The sequence below is a fragment of the Tribolium castaneum genome, chromosome 1, assembly GCF_031307605.1.
Source record: "Tribolium castaneum strain GA2 chromosome 1, icTriCast1.1, whole genome shotgun sequence".
Taxonomy (NCBI): Eukaryota; Metazoa; Arthropoda; class Insecta; order Coleoptera; family Tenebrionidae; genus Tribolium; species Tribolium castaneum.
The window spans coordinates 14,171,142-14,197,579 of record NC_087394.1 but is presented as its reverse complement, the minus strand read 5'-3'; the positions used below and the strand labels follow the sequence as shown (position 1 = coordinate 14,197,579).

General features: G+C 31.2%; 1 protein-coding gene across 2 annotated transcripts in view; it reads right to left on the bottom strand.

The window, feature by feature from the left end:
• LOC658616 (ribosomal protein S6 kinase alpha-5) overlaps positions 1-26,091 on the bottom strand; it is a 54,076-nt gene extending 27,985 nt beyond the window's left edge. The window contains exons 1-3 of one of the 2 annotated variants that reach the window (XM_008201450.3): positions 25,776-26,091; positions 10,451-10,519; positions 2,836-3,054 (exon numbers count right to left, since the gene is read on the bottom strand). In XM_008201450.3, coding sequence (XP_008199672.1) covers positions 2,836-3,054; positions 10,451-10,519; positions 25,776-25,935 — 448 coding nt within the window. In that variant the 5' untranslated portion in view covers positions 25,936-26,091. Of the gene's footprint in view, positions 1-2,835; positions 3,055-10,450; positions 10,520-17,528; positions 18,150-25,775 lie in introns of those variants that run through there. The other variant, XM_964992.4, reaches the window with a different exon arrangement.
• Positions 26,092-26,438: the final 347 nt, after the last annotated feature.

Below are 26,438 nucleotides of genomic sequence, written 5' to 3'. Positions count from 1 at the left end.
TTTTGACTATACAAAGTGTCCCTAAAAAGTATGACGTCATACTCATATTTTTGAACGGCAAGCTATTATTTTTTTTTGTTCTCATTATGATACCATTTTAGCTTCTTACATGTGCCTAAAGTTTTTTCAAATCGGTTTTACATCTTTAGTTTTAAAAATTAACAAAAAAACAGAAAAATTCCTTGTTTGAAGACATTTTTACTATGTAATTGTTAAGCATGGTCTAACAGATTTATTAAGTGAGTTTGATTGATTTGAGTTACTACAGGGTGTGTACAATTTATTTCCAAACATTTTAATTTTTAGAGCTCATTATTTTGCTAATTTTAATGGAATCCCCTATTTATTTTTACATCATTCGAAGCAGAATTAAAACACGCTAAACTTTTTATAATACAACCATAACGTAAAACCTAACAAATGTGGAGTTATTTGCTGAAAACTATTTTTGTCAAGTATTTTAATGACAATTTTAATGAATACATATCGAAGATGGTTTCAAAAAAACCACACATTTTTTGTTATCACAACCCTATTACAAATCGCAACACGTCGGAGTTATTTGCTAAAAACTCATTCTGTGACTGACAAATGACTTTAATGATTAAAAGTGGAACATTGTTAAGGTTTTTGGAAAATACCTCCGAATGTGTAAGAACTTGCAATAGAATTGTAATAACAAAAAATGTTGCTTTTTTAATTCCGTATCGAACGATATAAAAATAAACAGGCTCAGAGCCATCTTCAATTTTTATTCATTAAATTTGTCAATAAAATAGCTGACGAAACAAGTTTTTATCAAATAACTCGAAAAGTGCTAAGATTTACATTAGAGTAGTAATAAGAAAAAATGATCGATTTTTATTTCTGCATCGAATGGTATAAAAATAAACAAGGGTTGCCAATTGAGAAAAGTAAAATAATAGGCTTTAAAAATTAAAAAAATTGAAATAAATTGCTTTTTAGCTTCTTACAAGTACCCAAAGTTTTTTCAAATCGGTTAAGGAATTACTGTTAAAAAATTAAAACCAAAAAAAATCGGTTTTACACCTTTAGTTTTAGAAATTAACAAAAAAACACAAAATTCCTTGTTTGAAGACATTTTACTACATAAGTGTTAAACAAGGTCTAACAGAATTATTAAGTGAGTTTGATTGATTTGAATTACTACAGGGTGTGTACAATTTATTTCCAAACATTTTAGTTTTTAGAGCTTTTTATTTTGCTAATTTTAATAGAATCCCCTATTTATTTTTACATCATTCGAAACAGAATTAAAACACGATCCACTTTTTATAATACAACCATAACGTAAAATCTAACAAATTTGGAGTAATTTGCTGAAAACTATTTTAATGACAATTTTAATGAATATATATCGAAGATGGTTTCAACATCGTTCCTTTTTATGGTAATCGATGCGAAATTAAAAAACAAACATTTTTTGTTATCACAACCCTATTACAAATCCCAACACGTCGGAGTTATTTACTAAAAACTCATTCTGTGACTGACAAATGACTTTAATGATTAAAAGTGGAACATTGTTAAGGTTTTTGGAAAATAACTCCGATTGTGTAAGAACTTGCAAGCAATAGAATTGTAATAACAAAAAATGATGCTTTTTTAATTCCGCATCGAACGATATAAAAATAAACAGGCTCAGAGCCATCTTCAATTCTTATTCATTAAATCTGTCAATAAAATAGCTGACAAAATAAGTTTTTATCAAATAACTCGGAAAGTGTTAAGATTTACATTAGAGTAGTAATAAGAAAAAATGATCGATTTTTATTTCTGCATCGAATCGTATAAAAATAAATAAAGGTTGCCAATTGAGAAAAGTACAATAATAGGCTTTAAAAATTAAAAAAATGGAAATAAATTGTAAACACCCTGTAATAATTCAGATCAATCAAAGTCAGTGAATATTAGTGTTAGGTATTGTTTAACACTTACGTTGTAATAATGTCTTCATTATTCTATTCGATTTTTTATTAAAAAACCCCATTTTTTTGGTTTTTATTTTCTTTAACAGTAATCCCTGATCCGATTTGAAAAAACTTTAGGGACAAGTAAGAAGCTATGAAGGTTTCATAATAAGCACAAAAAATAATGGCATGCCATTAAAAAAATTCATTATTATGACGTCATACCTTTTTTGGGACACTCTATATAATCAAAAATAATTTCCTAAAATGTGTCCTAGAGTATAAATAACACCTACAAAATATCAAAACTCAAACTTTAATAATAACTGAGCTACAGAAGACGGGAGCTCGGCTGGACCATCCTGTATATCATTTTTTCAGGTCACGCAAATTCACAATATCAAAATAGTGTAAAGAATCGAAAGTCGCTAAGTTATTTAGGTTGACCAACTGTTTACTTAAACGACGATAATAATACATGAATGTGATCGACTCGGCCCCAGCTGCGCTCTAACATAACACCGGATACCGAACACATCTTTATCCAGATAGGGCCTGAAAATTCCACATGAAACCATCCAATGACGCTCTCAATTACACATATCGCAGGCCTGAATATCGTATGAGTCAGTTGAGAAGACCCAAAAAAAAATAATAATTTCAATACGCCGGCCTCAAGCCATTGCACCAAAGTGGAATGAATGACTCACGGGGTCATCTCCAATGTAACGAAAGCACTGCTAAATGAATAATTTCCGAAGTGGTTCTTTGCCCACACAACGAAACTGTTTTACAGTTACGCCAAATGTTATTAAACTCGCGGTCTTAATTAAGTTTAGCCGCACGTGGTGACCACCACGTCTGGACCTAATCACCTTACCACACATCTGTTCGGTTTACCTACCGAGGATTAGGTGTAATTTGGCATCCGTTTGGAAGGCGTAGTGCAGTGTAACTAAAAACGGATTGTCTCGGACGGCTTCTAGGACTTGGCGTTCGGTCTTTGTGTGCTCCGTCGTTTTCTTCTTCTGCACTATCGTCGCCTTTTTCAGTACTTTCATGGCATAGAGACGATTGTTGTCGGCACCGCCGCGTTTTCGCACTAGGAATACTTTACCGTACGCTGAAAAAAATACATGCATCTCAATAGAATTCGGATTACTACGCTAATTTTAAATCATAAATTATGACCACAAGGTAGTGTTGAAAAAAAATCACTCTGCACCCACAGACTGATTGATGCACATGTTAATTATTAAAGTTTAAAGATCTTGAAACAAGCCCACGAACTCACTAATTTGCTTGTTCGTTACCTAATTCGATATTAAATCCTAAATTATTCTGAACACATTACCTAACCGAAAACTTTCTAAATTTTCTGGCATATACAAAAAAAAAACACTGAAAATTCCTTATCACCGTATTTTTTTTCTTAGACAATGTGATTGCAATATTGTTGCAATATAGTCTGAATTATTAACAATTTTTAATCGTTGGAAAACAGGTCGTAAGTGCAGTAACACCGTTTCATCCCTTGGGGATGAAATAAATAAGAAATAAGAAATAAGAAATAAGAAATAAGAAATAAGAAATAAGAAATAAGAAATAAGAAATAAGAAATAAGAAATAAGAAATAAGAAATAAGAAATAAGAAATAAGAAATAAGAAATAAGAAATAAGAAATAAGAAATAAGAAATAAGAAATAAGAAATAAGAAATAAGAAATAAGAAATAAGAAATAAGAAATAAGAAATAAGAAATAAGAAATAAGAAATAAGAAATAAGAAATAAGAAATAAGAAATAAATAAATATGAGCACTTGGGACCATGCCATATTTACCACCTCGTAAATACTATCCTTAAAAACATAGTTTAAACTTTAAAGCAACATGTGTGACTTTTTAGAAATGTTCGTTATGTCAGATTTTCACTAAAGAAAGTTTTACAATAAACAGTATAGAATTAAATGCTAAATGACTCGCTACAAGCAATTTTCGTTCTACTGAAAAGCCAATGATACTCAATTTATGTAACACACTGAAACTAGACATAATCTTCTTGTTGAAAAACCGACATAACGAATTTTGTATAAATAAAGGATATTAAAAATTATGTAAATAGAAGTAGGTACTACATAGTCACTGCTACTCATAATTAAATTATATTTTAACCCAAAAAACCTAAGAAAACAACATATGGCTCTACAAAACAAAAACGAGTCAATGGCAAATTTATACACTCGAACTCGATTATAACGAACATATAAGAAACTTCAGAATTTGTTCGTTATAACGTTCTAACCGAACGTCGACCTTATGAAGTAATTTTCAAGTTAAATGAGTTCTAAAGTTTGAAATATATACGGAAAATAAAGTATTAATCTAGTATTTTATTAAAAAAAGATACATAATTACATAGGTATGATATGATAATATGGCAAATATTCACTTATTTTTGTTTGTACTTAACTTTTTTGGCTGTTTTCAAAGTATTTATAACTTTTGGAATCTTTTTGCAGTGTCGGAAATGTTTATTGTCTGCTACAACGTAACAAAAATGCACGTGCGTTCGTTATAAGTTATATTTGTCTAAATATTGGACACTTTAAAAGCTAGCATTCATTGTAAGCGAGGTTCGTTTGTTCGTTAAAACCGAACCAATTTGTTAGCATTAATATAAAACTTTAAAACAAGATTTTTAGTTTTGTTCGTTATATCCGAGCGTTCGTAGAAGCCGAGTTCGTTATAACCGAGTTCCACTGTATTTTTAAGTAAAAACAGTTCGATTAGTATTGCGAAAAGAAGTTCAAAACTAACATTAGTTTCATTTTAGGTTTCATCCCATTGCTGCTACCCTTATTTTAAATTTTTTAATGGCATCTCCTACTTTTTGAAATGTTTTTGGAAAGATGTTGAAAATCCATAATTAACTTCAAATTTTGATTTTAAAATCTCAGTAATCATTGATTTTAAACCAATTTAATTTAAATAAACCTGAACGTTTAGTACTTTTACTGTACAAACTGAACAAATTTTATTCCGTCAATGGCAAATTAATACATATTTATTAAAAAACAAGCACAAAACAAAACCAAATCGTCTTCAAATTGAGTGCAGAGACATGTAACGTATTGAAAAATTCCTCCATTTTTAATACATGCGCGACGGGTGTGGAGCACTCAAGCGTAAAATTTTTTCACTTTTTTTGGGACATCATTGTCTTGAACATAACGGAAATACCTTTTACACGTAGTTAATAAATGGCTTCAGCGTAATATCAAATGAACTAAATTTTTGAAACCGCAATTTCAGCGAACTTAAAAAAAAACCGTTTTATTGGATGTGTTTTGGTTTTTCTGACAGAAAATTTGCATTTACTACAAAATCCAGTAGCTATTTACCAGAAAACTAAATACAGTCACAATCAAAATGAATGTCACCCCAACCAAAAGGGCTGGATAGCAAAAGTTCGACTAAAATCTTCAACAATCTTCAATCTTCACAAATTTCAAAAAACAGGTTAGTTTACAAGCTATCCAGCTAGTTTATAAAATAGCCAAACGTACACAAAGAGTGTCATTCTTTTTTATTGTGACTGTACATAGCATTTAGTATTTGTTAGGTTCTCAACCTGAAACGTCTTAAAGCATCAATCATATTTGAAAAGTTTCAGTTTGTACATAAAATTACACAATCAAGGCCTTAAATAGTAGTAATGTTTATTTCATATTTAAAACACTCTATGTGTGTGCATATTTTAAAAAGTAAAAATATGTTTAACGTATTATGCAACAAAAGTTTTTATTATTTTCATGACACTAGTGAACATTGTAAATTTAATTCCACTTCAACCCTCTTTGCAAAAATAACTAACAAAAAATGTAATAACATCCTCAAAGGAAGAATATTCAAAAAATAATAGTAATAAAGAAGAAACAAAAAAATCAAATAACTAAAATGTAATTAACTGGTTTTAACTGTACCTTAAAAAAATGTTTGGCCATATTTAAATTGTAGACTTTTAAATTAGTAAATGACAACAGTTAATTTTTATGCTCAAATTTATGCGGTTTATACAAGTGTTGAGTGCTCTGTACCCAATAATTAGGTAAGCGAGCACATTTCAGCTAAATTTGCAAAACAGCCTTAACGAATGTAAATTTTAACTGATGAAATTATTAACCGTCAATATGACGTAATTAGTTATGCTAATAGCCCGAACAGTGAAAGTTTCGTATGCAATTCAGCAAAATAATCTTTTCAAAGATATAATTAACCGTTTTCAAATCATACATGATCTTCGAAATAATTGTTCCTCGAAAGTGAATTTAAACACATGACTTTGTTTACGAAACCGTCTATTTGTGCATTTACCACGAATAATGACGATATTTTTGACGAGGGTCAAAATACGCCTTCGAATTCTTTATAGTATGCTTAAAGTTCGAGCTTTGGGCGCACTCCACCTGGCAAACTACGATGAGATTGAATCTATAGTTAGATACCGTTAACCGTTAGCATCAAATCATCATTTAAATAGCGCTACAAGAAGTAGACAATACAATTGTCGTTCCAAACAATCAGAATTCTAGAATAACGTTTCTTAGTCGATGAAAAGAAAGTCATCGTGTATTTTAAAGACGAATTCGCCTATTTGCAATGAACGCGAGTGTAACGACCTTCCTCTAAGGTCGTACGCAACACTGACCACGACCGTAGGTAGTACTGCCTCAAATCACCTGCAAGAGTACCACGCACTTCGTATGTCGCACAGTGATCGTCTTTCTCGTCGTGTGATTGGCTTTCGAGTATCACCTGGAGGTCGGTTGTATGCACACACGTTTGAAAGCGTGTTGGCAGGACGTTGACATGTTGGAATTGGTCCAGGATGCCAAAGCTCCGCACAAGGTGTCCCACCAAAAACTATTTCGACTTTGAATTTTTTTGGTACAATGTTTTATGTTACTAAATGTACGTAACGTCAAGTGATAAGAACAATCCAGCAGATAAGCCGGTTCATTCCATGTCGATGTAATAAGAGAACAGAGTTCGAAGTGCGTTAATTAAAAAATGTATAACGTCAGTAAATTTCGTAAATTAACTAACTATCGCTGATTTGCCAGGATATCTCTTCGTTTACATTTTTTTAACGAAATAAATTAGGAATGCAGCCAATGCCAGATCATGAAACTGATAAATTCAATTTATAATTTACAACTCATGTTTTACAATTCCACAACTGCAAACAATTCTTGATTAGAATGAGTCGACAGTTATTTCATGTTGTTTCCAATTAATAACACCCATTTATCCAATAAATATGCTGTTCAATGCAACGATTTTCCTGGACGTATACGTAATACCGACGAGTATCTTTAGAAACATTTGTGAAAAAAATTGTTAAAAAATAAATTATCAAATGGGTTGATCCAAAAATAGAGCACAAATTGTGTAAAAAAGGTTGACATTATAATATTATACTGTCAATTAATCTTACGAGTAGATAGACACGGAGATTTTGCACTTTTTGCATCATTTAGTCTTTAGCATGGAGGGAGAAACTTGTGGAGAGAAGACGCCCTATACCTTTACCGCCAATATTAGGTTAGTCGCGATCTACAAACATAGCCTATTTTGAAGTTACAATCTAAGTGTGTAATCATTAATCAATGCGCAAGTCTGAAGGTGTTTCTACAATACGTTCAAAAATGGTTGTTTATCAAGTCGACTATGGAATGTGCCGCTTCGTCCAAATTACTGTAGTTTCTGAGTAATGTCATCCCTGTCAATTCGTTAAATTACTCATTTATTTCCGTGATTATTGTTGCTGTGTAATTCTTTGGTTTTAAGTAGAGTTCCTATATTGGGAGAGTTGGGACACTGAATGTCTGTCAATTTTCGAAATTTTGTTTCATATACGTCGGTTGGAATGTGTAAAAAAACTAATTGGGATAGAAATCAGTGGTGTTACACTTGAAATTTGGCGAAAAGTCAAATAAATTTGTCAAAAAATGTTTCCATTTTTCGTCGACTAACTGCGTTTAGAAATGGTTTAGACTGGCAGTCGTCGTCAATTCACTGTTTTTTTATATGAACTCCAAATTTTAAAAGAGATTTCTTTGCAAGTACAAGAATTTTACGTCTAAACTCTTCATCATAAACATTTTTTCCTTAACTTTAAGAAATGGTAATCATCGATGAAAGAGAGAGAAATTGAACCTTTCCTGCCAAGTTTTACGTTTATTATTAACAAGCATTTGGAAAAGTGTATTGTCTAAATAATGTTATGTACAAAATCTATGAGATTTTGGAAATTTGTCTATGCATTTATAAAATACGTAGGTACTTGAACCCATAATTGGTTCTAATTTTCAGGAAAGTTGAACCTGTCGCTGCTTGGCCGCCTTTAGCATCTACGTGAACTTCAGATTCTGTTTCAAATTATAAAGTTATTGGGATTTCACGATTTTGTTACGTTTTTCATACGAGAACACCTTCAATTTCATTTTTTAGAAAATTTAAAAAGACGACAGGAAATATGAAGGGTTCTTGATGACCAATTTTTGTGACGAGATGTTTAACTAAAAATTGTGACTGAAAGAAAAGCATTTTTAGTATTGAAGTATGTTTTAAGTTATGTATTTAATATTAATTAAATATCGAAAAATTTCAGAATTGTGAACATTAATATTGGTAGGTATTCAATTATTTTCTTTTTTTAAATAGTAATCCCAAAATTTCTACGTTTTCTACGTCCCTGGTTAAATTTGACGTAAAATTATGTCATTTTATGCATTTGACAAAAATTATAACCTTGAACTTATTTTCGACATAAACCTCTGACATAAGTTACTAACAAAAATTTTAATAAAAAAGGATAGAAATATATACCTAATCCACATAATACAAAATTGGCTCGGTTTGACGTTCAGTGTCCCAACTCTCCCAATAAAGGAACCCTAGTTTTGAGATACGAAGCTTTTTTGCATTATTTTAACAGATCTGTCACTTTGACGGAATTCACAATTTAAATTAAGCGGCACATTACGTTCACATTTCATAGGTGACTTGATGAACAACCATTTTTGAACACATTATATAAATCAGCCGATACCATAGGGGTATTTAACACGTAATAGTGTTAAATTAGAATATGTTAAAGGGAAGAAAATAAGTGCGCACACTTTGAAAAGAATTATAAGGACCATTGTTTCTCGCTTATGCTCTCTCCACAAGTTTCTCCCTCCATGGTCTTCAGACTATGTTTAAAAACCACACTAGTTTACGACGTTTTTACTAATAAATAAAACCAATGTGTATCGTTATAATAATAATAATAATAAAGTCTAATACTGAAATTTCGACTTCAAGTTTTTTAAATATTCATTAAAAGGTATCAGTATTTGACAACTTATGCAATATCAAAAATGTTACAGAGTGCTTTTTTGCATTTGTATTATCATGTCAGTTTATCTTAAAGAAGACTAATAATAAATGAATAACATAGTTTTATCCTAAAAACCTAATACCTCTCTTCATAAAACCTTAAATCTTGATGGAAACATTCACCATGTTCATCGCTTAAGCTTCCCAGATACTGTTAGGATAATTTAAACACAAACATAGAAAAAGTTGTTTGGGCTTAATTTACATACACCTGATGATATTTTAAAAGAAATAAAATATTTAACAATTTGTTAATCACGTCAATAACGAATGCCAAAGACACCACAAAAAAGATAGTTTCAAAACTTAAAAAAAATTAAAAATGACAAAGAAACAAACAAACTAGTGCTATTTTTGCTTCAAATGTAATCACCCAACATAACAATAATATGCATCCAAATCATGCTTGATTTGTTCATAAAACCAACTCAAAGACAATCAATTTTTTTTATCAAAAAACCTGCATTGTTCGTAAATAAACGTTTTACAAACCAATAATTTTATTTTTAGTTTTATGTTTACGATTTTGTGTAGTTGTGCCTAAACCGAAAAATGGTTATTTTTCTTCGATTTATCTGCTAATTTACCGGCATCCATTTTAAAGAAATTAATTATTAATTTTAATAATTTGTATTCATGCATTCAGCCATGTGCCTAGTTAATAGTATAATTAAACAGTTGTTTCTATTAAGAAAACTTGATTCAATGCTTTGACAAGTCTTTCAATGACATCAGGAAATCCATCAACCTTAATAACTAAAACCAGTGAAAGTGTTTTTAGTTACCACAAAATATGAAAAAAAGTTAACGCAAATATTTGAAATTATATTTTGCCGACTGAACACATTGCACAATAATAATCATTTGACATTTTTCGGAGTTGTTAAATTAAGAAAGCCAATTGTATCACTGGCCAATTAGAAATCAAAAATTTGCTTATTCATCGCGGTAATTACTCGACGTGAATCTTTATGCAAAAGCTTTTTGAAACAAACAATTCATGACAAAGGATCTTATTGTCAGTAAACATGTTTTCAGCAGAGTTAACAAGATAATAATTTAAATTTAACTCACCTCCTGTTCCAAGAACTTTGAGCAGATCGAAGTGGGACATATTGACTCGGTCCACTCCTGACAGATTAACTGCAACAATAAATGAGATGATTCCATTAATAATACAGACAATATCCACGAGCTAATTACATATTAATTAGCCATATGCACTTTCTCTCCAAAATTTCACCATACCCGCCGCCTAATTTGCATCAGCAAGTAAACGGAAAATATGTAATCAATTCGTTATGTAAAATACCTCTATTCACAAAATTTAAGCAAGTCCTCGATACGTTTTTAAGTAGGTGAGTGTAACTTTCTGATGCAAATAATCAGTTTCAAATTGAAATGTGAGAAAACGCCCCAAAAACAAGATTGAGACGCTTTATCTTGCTGATCCTGGTTATTGTCACAATGTTGGTAATTATCAAGTGTATAAGTAACTCAATTAGGGGCATAAAAGCCACAATTTGTACGGCTTGTGGAATCTATCAATTTTTAATGCGGCATTTTACCTCGTTTCTTAATCGATCTTTACCACTCGAAATTAGAAATAAGTACCGCTATTATAGTGGTATCATGAAACCAATTCCATATTCCGTTTAATCAAATTCCTAAAAAGCCCCTGTCCGATAATGGCTGTTTTATTAGGTCATTTATCATAATACACAAACATCTTATGAACTGGACATGCTGGAATGTTATTGTAGCAGCAAGCAGAGCCTATTAACATGATTGATTTAAATATTTCACTGCAATGAAGAGTTACTGCTATAAATACATTCTCTAATTAAAGATCGTAGATTATCGTGCAAAGCAGAACAATGTTGACACTCGAACAGCAACTGTCGTATTATTATTATTAACTCTGAAGGTCTATTTTGGCACGTGCAACATTGAGCCAGTTCAAGGCTTCAAAATTGCAAAACGCACTCAATTTTAAACCATCATGTCAGCATTATCGCTCTGTAATAATACTCATATTTGTTATTAATGACAGATGGATCAATATTAAAACGGAAAAACATTCACTCAGACCCATCACTGAGGAGGTCTGCAGAAAAGGTCCCCCGGGTTTTAAACTAACATTTCACGACTCCTTTCTCTTCACGAAATAAAAAAAAAGTGAGCAAAACCAGGCGCACTTTGACAATGTTTAATGTTAACGCTCACGAAAGAGTCACTTCAAAAACATTATCTAATCATACGTTATTATTACCATAAATGTAGTTTATTTTGCTGAATGATAAAATATCAGCAAGCAGATGCGATAAAATGCATGAGACCATGTCGACTAACCTGACTCTTCATTAACTTTATTTAGGGTTAATTTATTTAAATGTTCAGACATGGTAAACAATTTCAATTCAAATGGACTATACCTAGCATTATTTTTTGCAAATGAAATTCAATACAAAACGCAAAGTGGTTCATTTACTTTTGTTTGTAAATCAAAAATGAACCCTAATACATAAATAAAACAGTTTGGAATCTAAGTATCGACTAGTTCTAATACATAATATTTAAAAGCAATTATTCAAACTAGTTAACTAATTAACACGTCCTTTTTTTATTTCGAGACTTAATCAAATAATTACCGACTGTCTTATAAATAGTAGCACTAATTTTTCACGTAAATACAGCGTGCTCAAAAACTAACGCACCAACTCAATAGTGTGTGGTAGAGAGCTGGTCACATATAAAGGTAAAAATAGTAAAAAAAATCTTTGTATTAAAGTTATTGATAAATAACGGCTTTTACATAAATGATATGTGGCAACGTTGTCTAACAGTCATGATCGCAATTCGCAAATAAAATTAACTAGACGCCCTCTGGTGATGACTTTTGAACTATGTCGAAAACAGTAACGAAATTTTCGTAATTCCACATTTAATTGACATCTAATAAATTGTTGAACAATTTTGCGTGTATAGTGTTAATTGCTTACATTGGAGAGAATCACTTTAAAAGTACGTGGTGGTAAATACTAGCTTTGACTTTGGTTCTGCGGTTTTTCGTGGTATAAAGTGTTTGTTGTTGGAATTTGAAAGTGGATAAAAAGTGTAAAAGATTTAAATTTTTATTACAAAGTGTTATCAAACAGTTGTCTAATTAAAGACTATAGTAATGGATCACTGCGAACACAAAGTTGGGCTCAAGAAACCAATAAATTAGTGAAGTTTGTGAATTTTAGGTTAGAATTTTTCCACTGATAAAATCATGAAATACTTCGATAAATCAACAAAAGTACAACTAAAATTAACAACTGCTAATACACTTAAACGTAAATTATGCCAAAAGGTAGGCTTTTCAATGTCTTTGTAATAATTTTTCAATAAAGAAAGTGAACCAAAAAGTCATTCATTATTCGTGTTTTCCTCGTCATCTCCAATTTGTCAACATTCGTTTCTTCCACCAAAGATACAATAGTCATTCCGCATTGGCAATGTAATAATTGTGAAGCCTCAAAATTCGTACAACGCTCAAAATATCCGAATAAACATTTTGCTGCCATTTATGGTTACTGTTTTCGACCTAGCTCAGTGGCGCCCCCAACGGTAACTTTACTTCCGAATAAAAATAAATTATTTTTGAAACGGTTTCCTAGGAAATAATTCCCAGTGTTGGCACATCTACACATTGTGATTTTTTTGATGAATTTTAATTTTTTACATTAAAGAAACTGCTAGAGTCTGAGAGAAACTTTAAAATACTTATTCATCGTTTTGTTAGGGAACGATTACCTAGTGTGAAGCATAAAAACATTAAAAAATAATGAAAACTAAAAAAGTTAACACAAAAAATTTGTAGCTTCAGATTTTTTAAAATATGACTTTAGGAATTTTTTCAACATTTTTCCCGTAATCTGCACTTGCTTCTCAATAACGTACCAGTGAGTTGGTGCGCCAGTTTTTGAGCAGCCTGTATATTCCGAATTGTTGATTGACGATTTTGATGGAACTTTCAGGTCTAGGTAAACAAGGGTAATTCCCCCCAAATGCCAAAACTCTAATACCCGCTTTCCCAGAAACCTAAGCTCATGATAATGTAAAATATACTCATTAAAAGCTTTAAAAGTTAATGGCAATTTTGTTGCTAATGTCTGTGTGACAAAGGTTAGACGGATACGCATTTATCAGTTTGCCAAATATTTGAACGATAAGGAATTCCTCCAAAAAACTACGTGTGCGGAAGAAAGATCTCCACGATATGAGGTTATCTATTAATTAAATTAATCACTCATTGTGAGATATTTGGAAACATGTTTACATCAAAACAAAGGAAGAACATGAAAGGCACCTATAATAAGGCTTAAAGTTCTAGATTAATGTATTTCATAGATAACCTAATACGAATGGTGTCACCAATATAAACACCCTCTTCCTTTCATCCCGGAAGAAAATAATTAGATCAACTTTCCATGACCAAAGAACTCCACAATGGCTCCAATCTAAAGTATTACAATAATAAGCGACATTTCAACTCGTTATTATCAATACGGCAATTGGAGCACTGATATTATTGCCACAATATCAAGAAGGAAGCACTAATTGTTTCTTTGCATTTTATTAACACTCAGCATACATATTTATAAACAGCGATTTTTCCTGACCGTAATATTTTATTCAAAATCCACAGCCACACGTTTTTGTGCTAATAAACGATTTGGAAATATCTAACGCAATTTATTGCTTACAAGGATATGAGTCAGGAATTTTCCGAAGAAAACATGAGATGTATCCAAGTGCTTTATTACAATTATGATGGTTAGTTAATGCGAGTGTTGCTGTTCTGTAGGACACTATAATTAATAAGTTATTAATTAAGAAACTTTTGGTGTATTGCAAACCTTGGAATGTTTGCACACAATCCAAGGTTGGCGGTGTTACCTAATGTATTTAACTAAAAGTAAGGTCATCTGAAAAATATAAAACGAAATAACTGTACATTTTGTAAGGCGTTTTATCAACTTTATATAATTACAGGACAGTTAAAAAATAATCAATGCAAAATAAAATTCATGTTATTTATGGCTCAGACAATTATATCTGTTTTAATTATTATTATCGCTTCGTAAGGTGACAACCACTAGTGGTAAGGTTTTTTGATTTAACATTGTAATGTATTTTCATCCTTGACATCAATTACCTGTACCTAATATAAGAAATAAATTCCACCTTAATAGATGCACCAACTGTCTTCATTTGCCGGCAAAATTTTTGCAGATTCTAGAATATGCAAATACGAGCATTTTTACATTAGAAAGTGAATAAATTTACTCGATTCTATTATTATTATTGCAAAAAGCGTAATATTCTCATAATCAGAGATTTACGTCCTTCGAGGTGAATTATAAAAAGCAGTCTTTGCTACACTTCATCGAGCTTTCATTAGACAACTAGGACAACGGATTAAGGGAACATTTTTTAGTATCCTGTAGACACGAACTTTCTCTGCAAGGCAATGAAGTTACATGCATTTTTCCCTAAATCCATTAATCACTACCTAAATTTGCTTTCAGAAGCGACAGAATTCCTTGGAAAGGTCACACATGTCTTCGACTCTCTTCGATATTAATGATGGAGTAAATGCAACAGGAAGGAACATAATTAAAACACCATTACGTTATCGCCTCCAGTTTCAGTGCTTTCAAAATTTTGTAGAAGAGTTTGTTCCTTCGATGATTTTTTAATTACACCAAAATTAGAGAATGCAAAATATTGACCACATGTTCCTTCAAGAGTAAAAAATTTCAAGTTTTTTTTCGTGGATTCTAAGTAAACAAGGTTTTCCTTGGCGACTACGAAAATTTACTTATTCTGTTATCAATTTTAATGCCTCTGGAGAACAGCAAATTACTCTTTAATCGTTCATAGCTGTTTAGGAATACACCAAGCTATTTTTTAGACATAGACCCATTGCATGATAAAAATTTTGAGTCTTTTATCTAAAAATCTCTTCGGTAGTTTTCTGAATTATCTGATCAAATGTTATCAAATGTTAAATATTAAATTCCAGTTCTCCAGTTAGATTTCCTATGCAATTAACTTTGAAATTTTCATTACTTTCAATATTTTTCTAATTAAGCAAGAAACGTTTGCTTTGTGGCATTTTTTCTCTTTTTAATAATGTTCATTTTGCGACAACAATTTAAATTTACTTTGTGTAAGTTTTTTTTAATTCTTGCTATCTGGTTCTATAATTGTAAAATCAATAAAATGATGATTGAATATTTTTTTAAATAACTTCTCTGTTGTAGTACTTTCATTTTTAAACGATTTTTTGTAACTTTTCATTTTTGTTGTTGGTGTGACAATGAATGACAGGCAGAAGTTATGGACAGGTTGAAATTAGAAAAAATTGTTTACTACCAATACAGACTAATTCTTATCTGTCACAGTTTTTTCAATTTTTTATACAAAATTTCATTTAAATTATTTTTTTTGCATTTGATAACACCAAAGGTGTGAAAGGTCTTCTAAAATCTTCAGTATTGTGAACTGCCAAATTGCAAGGCAACTATGATTTTTTTGAAAATGATCAAAAAATTATTATAACTGTTCTTTCAAATAGAATGGCCATGGTTTTTTCAATGACAATCAAAATAACATCGATTTTTATGTAGATTTTTATCAATATCTACATCTATCCAGCAATTGAGCTGAAAACTAGATAAAATATTGATGTTTGAGAATTGTTGACCACTTTGCAAAGCCTACTTAATTATTAATTAACAATGAAAATTACAAAATAAAATCCGTTTTTTATGAGTATTTCAAAAACTGTATATAAGTATAGGTAAGCATAGGATGTGCTGCTAAAAGACACCCTAAATGTCTCTTGATTGCCGTTAAGATAACCATTTTGAAACAATTATACTAGCCTTAAATTTTAAGTTGACAATTTTCTAAATTCTAAAAGACTTTTCAAATCGTCGGTTATCGAATACAAAAAAAATATTTATTTATAGCAAAGGGGTCAAGAGCTGTGATGTTTTAAATAAACCCCTGCAACTTGGGTAAGTTTTACTCAGTTTGAGAAGGTAAATTGAAAAATGTAATTGAATTGTGTGGTTACTATTTAAAATTTCAAAGCTGGCGCCAATTTCTTGTAGTTCCGAAAGTTCATCAACCTTGAAAATAATTTAGTTGAACTTAAATTGGTCGATTTAAATCGTATGCAAAATTTTAAAGGTTTAAATACCTATTTTAGAAGAATCTCTAATGTAGACCTTAAAATAATCACCCTGTATAATTTTGGGCTTTGATTTTGATCGATTTGAATAATTTTACAACATGATAATATTATCTCTCCAGTTTCAAAACTACTGCCTTATTTTTTAATAAAATCAAAGCCAAATAGCTGCGAAATTGGTGAAAACATGTCATACACGTCCAATTTAAACGTTGAACCGAAAGTAGCTTAAAAGCTTTGAAACATTACTGAGGGAAAGTCGCAATGTGATTAAAATATCAATATTTCCTGTATATGGCCTTTTGTTTATAATAATTACGTATTAATTGTCAGCTTGTAGTCATACATGGTTAAACTCCAACAACTTTCTATGTTAGTCCCGAAATTATGCAAATTTATGAATGTTGTATTAAAAAAATGAGTAAAGTTAATTAAACTTTATCAAAGGACAAACCAGTAACCTTGTCTGGCTACTTAAATAACTGTACCACTCAAGCAGAGACGGAAGTTTAAACAAATGAGGTAAAAGTTTACTGTCTGTAACAACTTTGAGAGAAAATATAATGTCATGGGTTCCACCTCTCATTTTTTCTACTACTTTCCTCCAAACAATTAGAATTAGCTTTTGTTTGTAATAACTCACTATTACAATAGTGTTATATTAATTTTTAATTGACGGTTTAAACAATATAATGTCCAGAAGCGTATAGATACACACAACAATGCAATTTGTTGAGAATAGAGGAGTTTCATACAATTATGTTACGTAAGTCAGCTTTGAAGTTTAGCAATACATTGTGGAGTGAAACATACGCCGACATAATTTAATTAGGGCCAAACCAACGCTATGATAAAAATGTGGAGTAATTGTCCCGGATTGGGGCGCATGTGGTGCTCCTTTACCTTTGTCGTGCTGTGGTGTCCTAATTGGGTTGTCGTAGTCCTCGTCCTTGTACTTAATCTTTTTAGGACAATCACTAGATGTAGTACATGTCCTTTTACCCATGTTAAAACAACCATCTGTGTCCGAGGAATCACCTTCGAAAAAGCCACTTTCTTTGGTTTTTTTATGGGACCGCATTTTGCCTGATTGCGTTGAATTACACCAAGTACATATTTAAAAAATTGAGTTATTCCCCGAATAACGAGCTGACTTGAGCCGAAGACTTGTGCTGGTAGTATCACAAAACTAGGTCGTAACAGTAAATTTGATTCACTTGTACCGTTTCACAGTCCGTGGCGTGCCTTTTCGGATTCTCACAGGAAACTCTTTAAACTTGTCGCCAATCACTATCACAAACTTTCAGATAGACAGTTTGTCAGGTTAGGTTTTCGAACTTCAACACATTCTCGAAATTCACTTTGTTTGGGCGGGTTTTGCGTGCTAGGAAGAAGGTTTCAGGCTTAGTTAACTGAACATGAGGTAGGAAATAATTGAGAAATTCAAAAATACAACTTAATACAACCGACAAACGCGTCTACAAAGTAACTGATTTTAGACAGTTGTCGATTCCATGTTGTTTCCATATCCCCACCAATCAGAGGCGCCGAACGCACATCTAGCAACAGCCGATTGCCCCGAACGCACTTCGGACACGCTCGGAGCACGTTTTCGGAATCAACAATTCCTACTTTTGCCATGTTTTATTGTTGTTGATAACAACACGGTTAATCATTTATAATCAGTCAATTACCGATATTTCTGATAAAATCTGTTTACTGTTAACCCAACAAAGGACGAAAATAGACACAAACAAGACAATTTTCAAAATTTAAAATGTTTCATCACAAGTTTTTCAAACTATAATTGCAAAACATTCGAATAGAAAGACGCAACTACATATTTAAAAATAACCACAAAGTTGTGATCTTGTTTATTTCCAATACGCCTTATTGTGTGAATAACAATTTGTTTTTGTTTTTCGTTTTATGTGAAATTTACTATGATAATCTATTTTCAAAATATTTCTGTTTACTTGAACTACATGGATTTAAAGTTTTACAAAAACATACATTAATTTATGAAAACAAAATAGAAAAACACCAGCAGGTAATACATAACATCAGAGGCATCCAATTTTCTGCTGTCGTAAAAACATCAATCACGATAAAAAACTAAATATAGTTAAAGCATGCAAAAATAAAAGATTAGGATATTATTATTAAGTTAATAACATTTCATCAGAAATTATCTATTGGTTCCATTCAATTTAAAAGTGGTGCGTTATGCAACCAAATATACACGCCGAATCAATATTCTGGAGCAAGACGTGGGAAATATAAAAATAAAACAACAAAAGCTGAATGACGCCGATAACGAGTGCTTGCGTCGTTAAAATGTTATAAAACGGACAGTTATATAAAATACATAAAAAAAATGTAACTACGCATCTAAAAACCTTCATTTTAGCCAGTAGTTAAGGGAATCAAGTTTTTGCACCTTGAAATCACTTCAACCTCCAAACAAACCTTCTTATTCCTGTGTGAAATCGTTCTAAAATAGGATTATTAGTCGCAGTTACTAAGGAAAAGTTTCAAAACTCCAAACTGTGCAAAAATTTGGTTGGTAACATTTACACATCTTGATTACGAGGAATTTGTAAACAGTATATGTATTTTCTATTCCACTTCCTAGTTAAATACGTCGGAATTTTCTATATTTTTATACATTCGTTATTTTCTCGTAATTAATACATCCATGCAATCAATTAATTCCTGATCAAAGTGGGCCAGGATTTTGTAACTGAATTAGCAATATTGATAATTCCATCCATTCTCTGTCTGTTTTTAATGTTGCAATGTTGCCAATTTGTTTTTATTTGAACAAACAACATGTCTATGTAAAATTTGGACCTACATAACCATAATTTGTTCGATCCTTCCATGAAAATATTTTCAACATGGCGGCCCTTTTTATTACATTTTTCTATTACTTGAGTAATTCTAAAAGAGTTTTCATCACCTTTTCTTATACCTACCTGAGTTAAGCCGTTTTCGAGTTACTTATTCACACTTTTTTTAAATTTAAACTTTCTCTTTCAAAACTTAATAACTTCTTCATTATCAAATATGTTGCCATCAAATTTAAGTACAAAGAAAGCTTTTAGGTCACCTCTCGCACATCTCTGATGTTTTAAAATTTCGAAAAAAATCCACAAACACTAAATTTTAAACGTTACGGTTGGAGAACTTCAAGTCAATTTAACTCAGTTTTTCTTTTCTACATAAAGAAGAATTTAATTCTTCATAAATTATATACATTACACATGTCCTATAATACCTATGTTTTAAGTTATTTTAATTTTTTAAACATTTCTAAAAATTCATTAGTCAATATTCATTAATCACTACTAACCATAACTGTTTTTCTACTTCTCGAAATTAGAATTATAAAATTAATTCATAAAAATTTAATTTAAAAAACACTTAATTTTTTTCAAGTTTTCAAACCTATGCGAAAAAAGTTATAGCTAACAAATTCCACAGTGCTAACAAAAAGTTAAAATAACTATGTACTATCTATCCATTCAACTGATAACCCATATTAGCCATATTAGCCAATCTTAAAATTGGTTAGATACCTACTTTTTGAAAAAAAAACAATTTTTAAATAATTAACATGAACGTCAAAAAACAATAAAAACATAAACAATGAAAATATGATCATCCTTGTCTAGAACAGTCTCTTTTGATTTTGCAGTAAAATTAAGAATTAAATATCGTCATTCCCAAACCAAAAATTCGACAATGGTATTGTGTGCAAAACTCTAACAATAGTTTACGCATGTTTGCAAAATCTACAACCAGCAAAAAATTTTAAAAGGTTTAATTAGAAAAATTCAAAACTATATAAGTTAAGTCAATCAGATGATTGACGATTGATTTGAACGCGTGTTCAGAATAAGCATTGTGCCTAAATTTTACTACACTGGTAACACATAAATATTAAGAAAATAAGTCAGTATCCATTTGAAGAACAAACAAGAATCAGATTTATTAACAATTCAGGAAACTAGAAATATCTCCCGTTTTTATTCAAGGTTTCAATATTTGGTTGTTTTTCCTGGATTTTTCAGGTAACTAATCCTTACCCTACCTTACCTGCGTTTCTAATCCCTAGAAAATTACACTAATTGGAGAAATGTTTTCATCTTATGGAAATCTAATGACCACTCAAATTCAGATTTCTTTGATAGCTCTTAAAATAAGTAGTTCTTCAAGTAAAAAAGCTGAATTAATTTAAAGTTCAAATGACATTTGTCACGTGGTTTATAATCGCGTCACCCCTTCTGCCTGCAGGTAATTTTCCAATCATAAATGAGAAAGTGTTTTCTTTTTGTCAATATTAACTGAAAGGTTCCAAAGCTGATTGCATCCACCATGGAGTAAATCCTGTTCCGGCTATAACTAGCTTTAATGATTTATGAACTTCCAAACTTCTATACCTCTCGATTTCTCTTGCATTATACTAATTTAGAGATTCTACACTGGGATATTAAAACCAAAAAGCTTAATAAACAGAATTATAAATCTTCATAAACAGTGTTCTTCAAAATGTAAAATAATTTTGTATATTTTTGTACTTAATAAAAAATAAGACAAAAATGTGTTTACTCAAAAATGGCAATTCGTATTTAAAATTCAAATGGATAATAAAACTTCTATGATCATTTTTGTAAAGAATTACAGATATCTGCACTTTATAGATTAAATCTAATAACAACATGCACTTTGGTACTTCATTAATTCAAATTTGGCGCCATCATTGGAGTAAAAATGGCTGACCATTGCAGCACTCCCCAATTTAGTAACACTACTTTTACAAATGCAAATTGCATTTGTCGGTTTTAATTTTCCAATCTATAATTCCGAATTACTCAACTGATACAAAGAAAATCTGAATTTGAGTGATCATTAGATTTCAATAAGATAATAAGAACGATCACTCTTATGTATCCATTCTCATTTATTTAAGATAAAAACTTAGTTTCCTTGATAACAATGATAGCTTACACAATTAGTATTCAGTTCCAGTATAGTAGGCCATATTATACTAAATAATTAAGTACAACACTCGCTTACTTCTCTCGCTCGTGTTCTAAACAATCCTCGTGTAATAAATACAGGGCATATAGTATTGATTGAATAATCCGAATCCCTTATAATCCGAGGGACTCTATAAAAAAAGTATTGAGAAATAGATGAACAATAATTTTAGTGATATTTAATGGGAATTTAATTAATTTATGTTTCTAACTTTGTGGTTAATGTTTATTATTTAAGTATAAGTTAAGTATAAGAAAATACAAGTGATTTTTTTAAAACGAGCCACCCTGAATATCTCCGAAAATACGCAAAAAATTAAAAAATCCCGAGACAGGTCAATTTTTATTTAAAGAGGGACACCTTTTAGTATACTTTTAAAAGTTGTAGAACCAGTCCCCTCTGTAATACAAACAACCCCTTGAAAATTTTAAATGGCATGACCCCCATTATGATACTTCAAATAAAAGTTATTTTGACCAGAAATTCATTTGTGTATTTTTTTTGAGTTTCAATAATATTTTATAAAGTAACATGTTGCTCAATATTTGATAATCCACTGTTGAAAAATGGTTTTTTATCAAAAAGTCGACTATAGAATTTAATATCGATGTGCCGCTTGGTTCAAAGGACTACTGTAGTTTCTGAGAAATGTCATCGCTGTCAAATTTTTGATTACTTGTTTCCTCATTTTTATGCATTTTTCGACATTGTTGTTTCAATTGTAGAATTTGTCTCGATTTGTGTTTTACATTCTCGTGCTTACTTGACTAGTCTGAGCTGTCGTTTTTCTGTTTGACGCGTTTTTGCTTTTTTTGACGGTTCCATCACTTCTGACAGAATTCACAATTTCGGTTTAGTGGCACATTGCGTTTAAAATACATAGGTGACTTCTACAATAATTTGTTCTGCTATTCTGCTAAATGTTGTTATGGGCAAAAAAAATTTTAAAGGAGTTGTTCGTATTACAAAGAGAGTTGGTGCTACAACTCTACAAAAGTACACTAATAGGTGTCCCCCTTTAAATAAAAATTGACCTGTCAACGAATTTTTTAATTTTGTCCGTATTTTCGGAGATATTCAAGATAGCTCGTTTTTAAAAAATCACCCTGTATTTTGTACTTTGTATTTATAGCACGCATAAACAATTATTATTATTTTTTATTAATCCGGACGCCCCAATTGTGTAAAATGGTATCCATAATCCGAATGTTTGAATTCAGGAATCTGAAGTACAGAACTACCACTTATTCATTTTAATTGTTGATCAATTTGTAGAAAGAACCTGGAGCAGTAACTGTTTAAAATAATACATGTTTAATTTTGCGTATCTGGGTTTATTAGGTTAAAAAAAAATGTGTTTTCGTCAAATATAATAAAAGCTACATCCAAAAATCCAAAAGGTTTTCTACAGAGTCTCAAAATTGACAAACTCGGAGTTCAGAGTGTTATACTTGAAAATGCTTTCAGTAGTTGAAATATAGAAACAAAATAAAGATTCGGGCCTTCCCCACAATGATACAATTTGGTTTGAAGGTGTACTTCAGCAGGTGCACTTTGTACTGGGTTATCTTCAAATGCAGGGTAAACATTGGGGTATTTACTGTTATTTATGGTGTAGATGAGTGTAGAGAATAATAACGTAAAACAATTTCTCGAAATAGTATATTATGATACGAGTTTTATAAGAAGCATTTTGTCGCACTTACAATTTTAGGGCACGACAAGCGCAGCGAGGAGTGCCATAATAGAGTAAGTGCGACAAAATGCCTTATAAACATCATACAGTATTTTTTCTACTTCTCACATTTTGTACCAAAAAAAAATTTATTTCGAAATTTAGTGAATTTTGTGGCAGTTGACAGTGCGCGCAGACAGTGAAATGAAATTAATAATTTGGACCGTCATTAGTTTATTCGCAAAAATGTATTCTAAAAGTGTCCAAGCTGTTTTGCAATGTATCCCTTATCAAATACGGGCTTTTGTGGCAAATACGTGGAATTTGAAAATTGGCCGAAGGATAATGAGATCTCAAATTACTTACTTGCACTGGCTTTTTTTAAAGCTATGTTTGTACATTACTCGAAAGGTGTTCGAAAGGGCCACATATCAGGGCTGGTACAAAAGCCTCTAAAGGTTCGTATTTGATTAATTTGATTAAATTATGCACTTGAAACAGGTGCCAATTGACACTGACAGTTCTTTCGAATAATTGTCAAAAAACTGAGTTGTCAACATTATCCAACTAAATTACCCTGGTTTTTAATGTAATTATTATAGCACTGCGTTAGATATTACGATACGAAAATCGCGTATAGTAAAGACCTTAATACGAAACCGAAATAAAAAAAATAGGATTTAGACGTTCATTTATAGAGCTTATTCCAAACCTAGTGGCAAACTGACACTGTCAAAAATGACTGAATTTTAGCATTAAACATATTTACTATTAAAAAAAATATTGCCCATTGGCGTCGTAATAAAATGTTAGTGAAACACACTTTAAAAAATTATAATAAGATACGTAAGATGAAGAATAATGAACAAATTATTAATAATAATAGTAACATTTTTATGCATCTTTGTCTACAAAACTTATAATGTTAAAATGACAAGTAAATTTTGGAAAAAAAATTCACGACCATGTATTTCATTATCTTTACCAAGTGGGTGCATTTCAAGAGTCTTTTATGTCACTGTCAGTTCGCCACCAGATATGGAACAATCTCTACCTAGAAAAAATAATTTTTAGTAAACCAACAGTTTTCTTAACGACATTTTCAATCTATTTCAACAAGGTAAGTGCGCAAAACAATGAGCTCTTGTAAATAAAAGCTCTGTAAGTCAAACTCGTTAAATAATAGTATATTAAAAAACAAGTTTCATAAGACCAGTCTTAAAGCACCAATTCAGTTTCAAAAACGAGTAGCGTTAGCCACGAATTTTTTGAAAGAATGAGTGCTTTATGGCCTTATGATCCAAGTTTTTTATACTGTTTTTTGTAATTTGTCCCCTTTTTGCCGTTTTTAAACAAATTTTGTTATTTTAGTCGATTTAGGGATTTTTGTGACAGTTGGTAATATCTCACTTTTGAAAGTAAAAAATGGATTTGAAATTTCTGTTTTATCACAGTTTTGTCAAAAAACAAGAGTTTGGATGACAGTGGAGGTAATCTTGCATGAACGCCCACTGACGGTGCGAATTTGCATCTTGCCAACCTAAAAATTTTCGTAAAATGTTCCGTTAAATAATGACTACTATGACATCGCACTTGATGAAGTTAAGGTGCCCATTAAAGCACATATTACAAAAATAACTACTAAAAATTAAGTACGTATAGGTAAGTCGCCTGTTATTGTATATTTTTTTATTTACAAAAAGATGCACAAATGTTATCTTTTTGTAATGAATGACTGACTCGACTGTATCATTATTATTAACTATAGAATTGTGACGCAGAAGTGTTGCCAAACTAAGTTACAGCCGGTAACATTACTAATTGTTGCCAACTAAATTTCAAAATCATAGACCACTTGAATCGGAAATCTAATTTACCAAATTATTATTATGTTTGAGGATGACTTGCAACAAATCCCGTAATTAAAATCTAAAAAATTGGAAATCATTAAGGAGGAACACATTTAACTAAATTAACTAATAATAGTAGTGTCACCAGTCAACACATTAAAATAAATTGCCTTGCATATGTAATCAGTATTAAATTGGAATCGCTTTATGTTTTAATGATTGACCATCGCGCTACCTTCACATTTGAAGGCAGCTAAAGTGCCAAAAGTGGAAATGGTTTTACTCATTTGATAGGACCGTGACCACAATGTGGTTTTAAAAGGCGCGCTTGAAGATTTATAATTTCAATATTCATTGTATGGCAAAAATGCCTCACAATGCAAACACAATCATCTGTACTGTAATACTCGAGACATCGGAACTGTTTTAAAAATAAATTCAAGGTGATTAAATAACAAGTTGGCTGCGATAAGATAACTGTAGTTAGAAACCACACTTTGATTTTTGAATGTCTTAACAAAACACCACCCACGCATAAATATTTACATTCTTGCTAGCAAGATGCGGTTCTGTACTTACCGTATGTGATATCGTGTGTCACAGTCTCAGCCAGTGATACGATGACGGTCTGTGTCATGTTCCGGATAGACGGTGAGGTTCCGGGTGATCTCGACAGGGGCTTTGGCGTTTTGGAAAATGTCGCATTGTCTTGTTTTTGCACAGACGACTCCATCGCCATCACAACCACCACCTGTTGCTAAAGACAAACACCCACTGACCCAGATGTAAATAAATTCACTTTATATTTATCGTGCGATTGAAACTGATTTTACGCCATTTTTTTTAGCTTTGATCGGTTTATTTTATGTGAACAAATACTCGTTTAATTATTCTGGATTAATTTATTACTTCAATCACTCGGTATTTGCCGATTTTAGCCCATGTTTTGGGACTGCTACTCTCGGAATCGCAATCGCAGTAGGCTAGTCCAAGTCCGCTTACACTTCATTCAAACAAACTTTTCCTTTCACAACTGAAATATTGTACAAGTTGTTCGACCAACGCACTTCATAGATAAATCCTACCTATTTTTTCCGCGTCTCCACCTTTCCTTGGAAATATCTGTGTAAATATTTGGGGAATTCGCTTGATGTGAGCAAATTTGAGGTTTCAATGCTAAAAATATAATTCATTCAAACCATCTCATGTGCGGATATTTCTGTAATTGCTGGGATCAGAGGT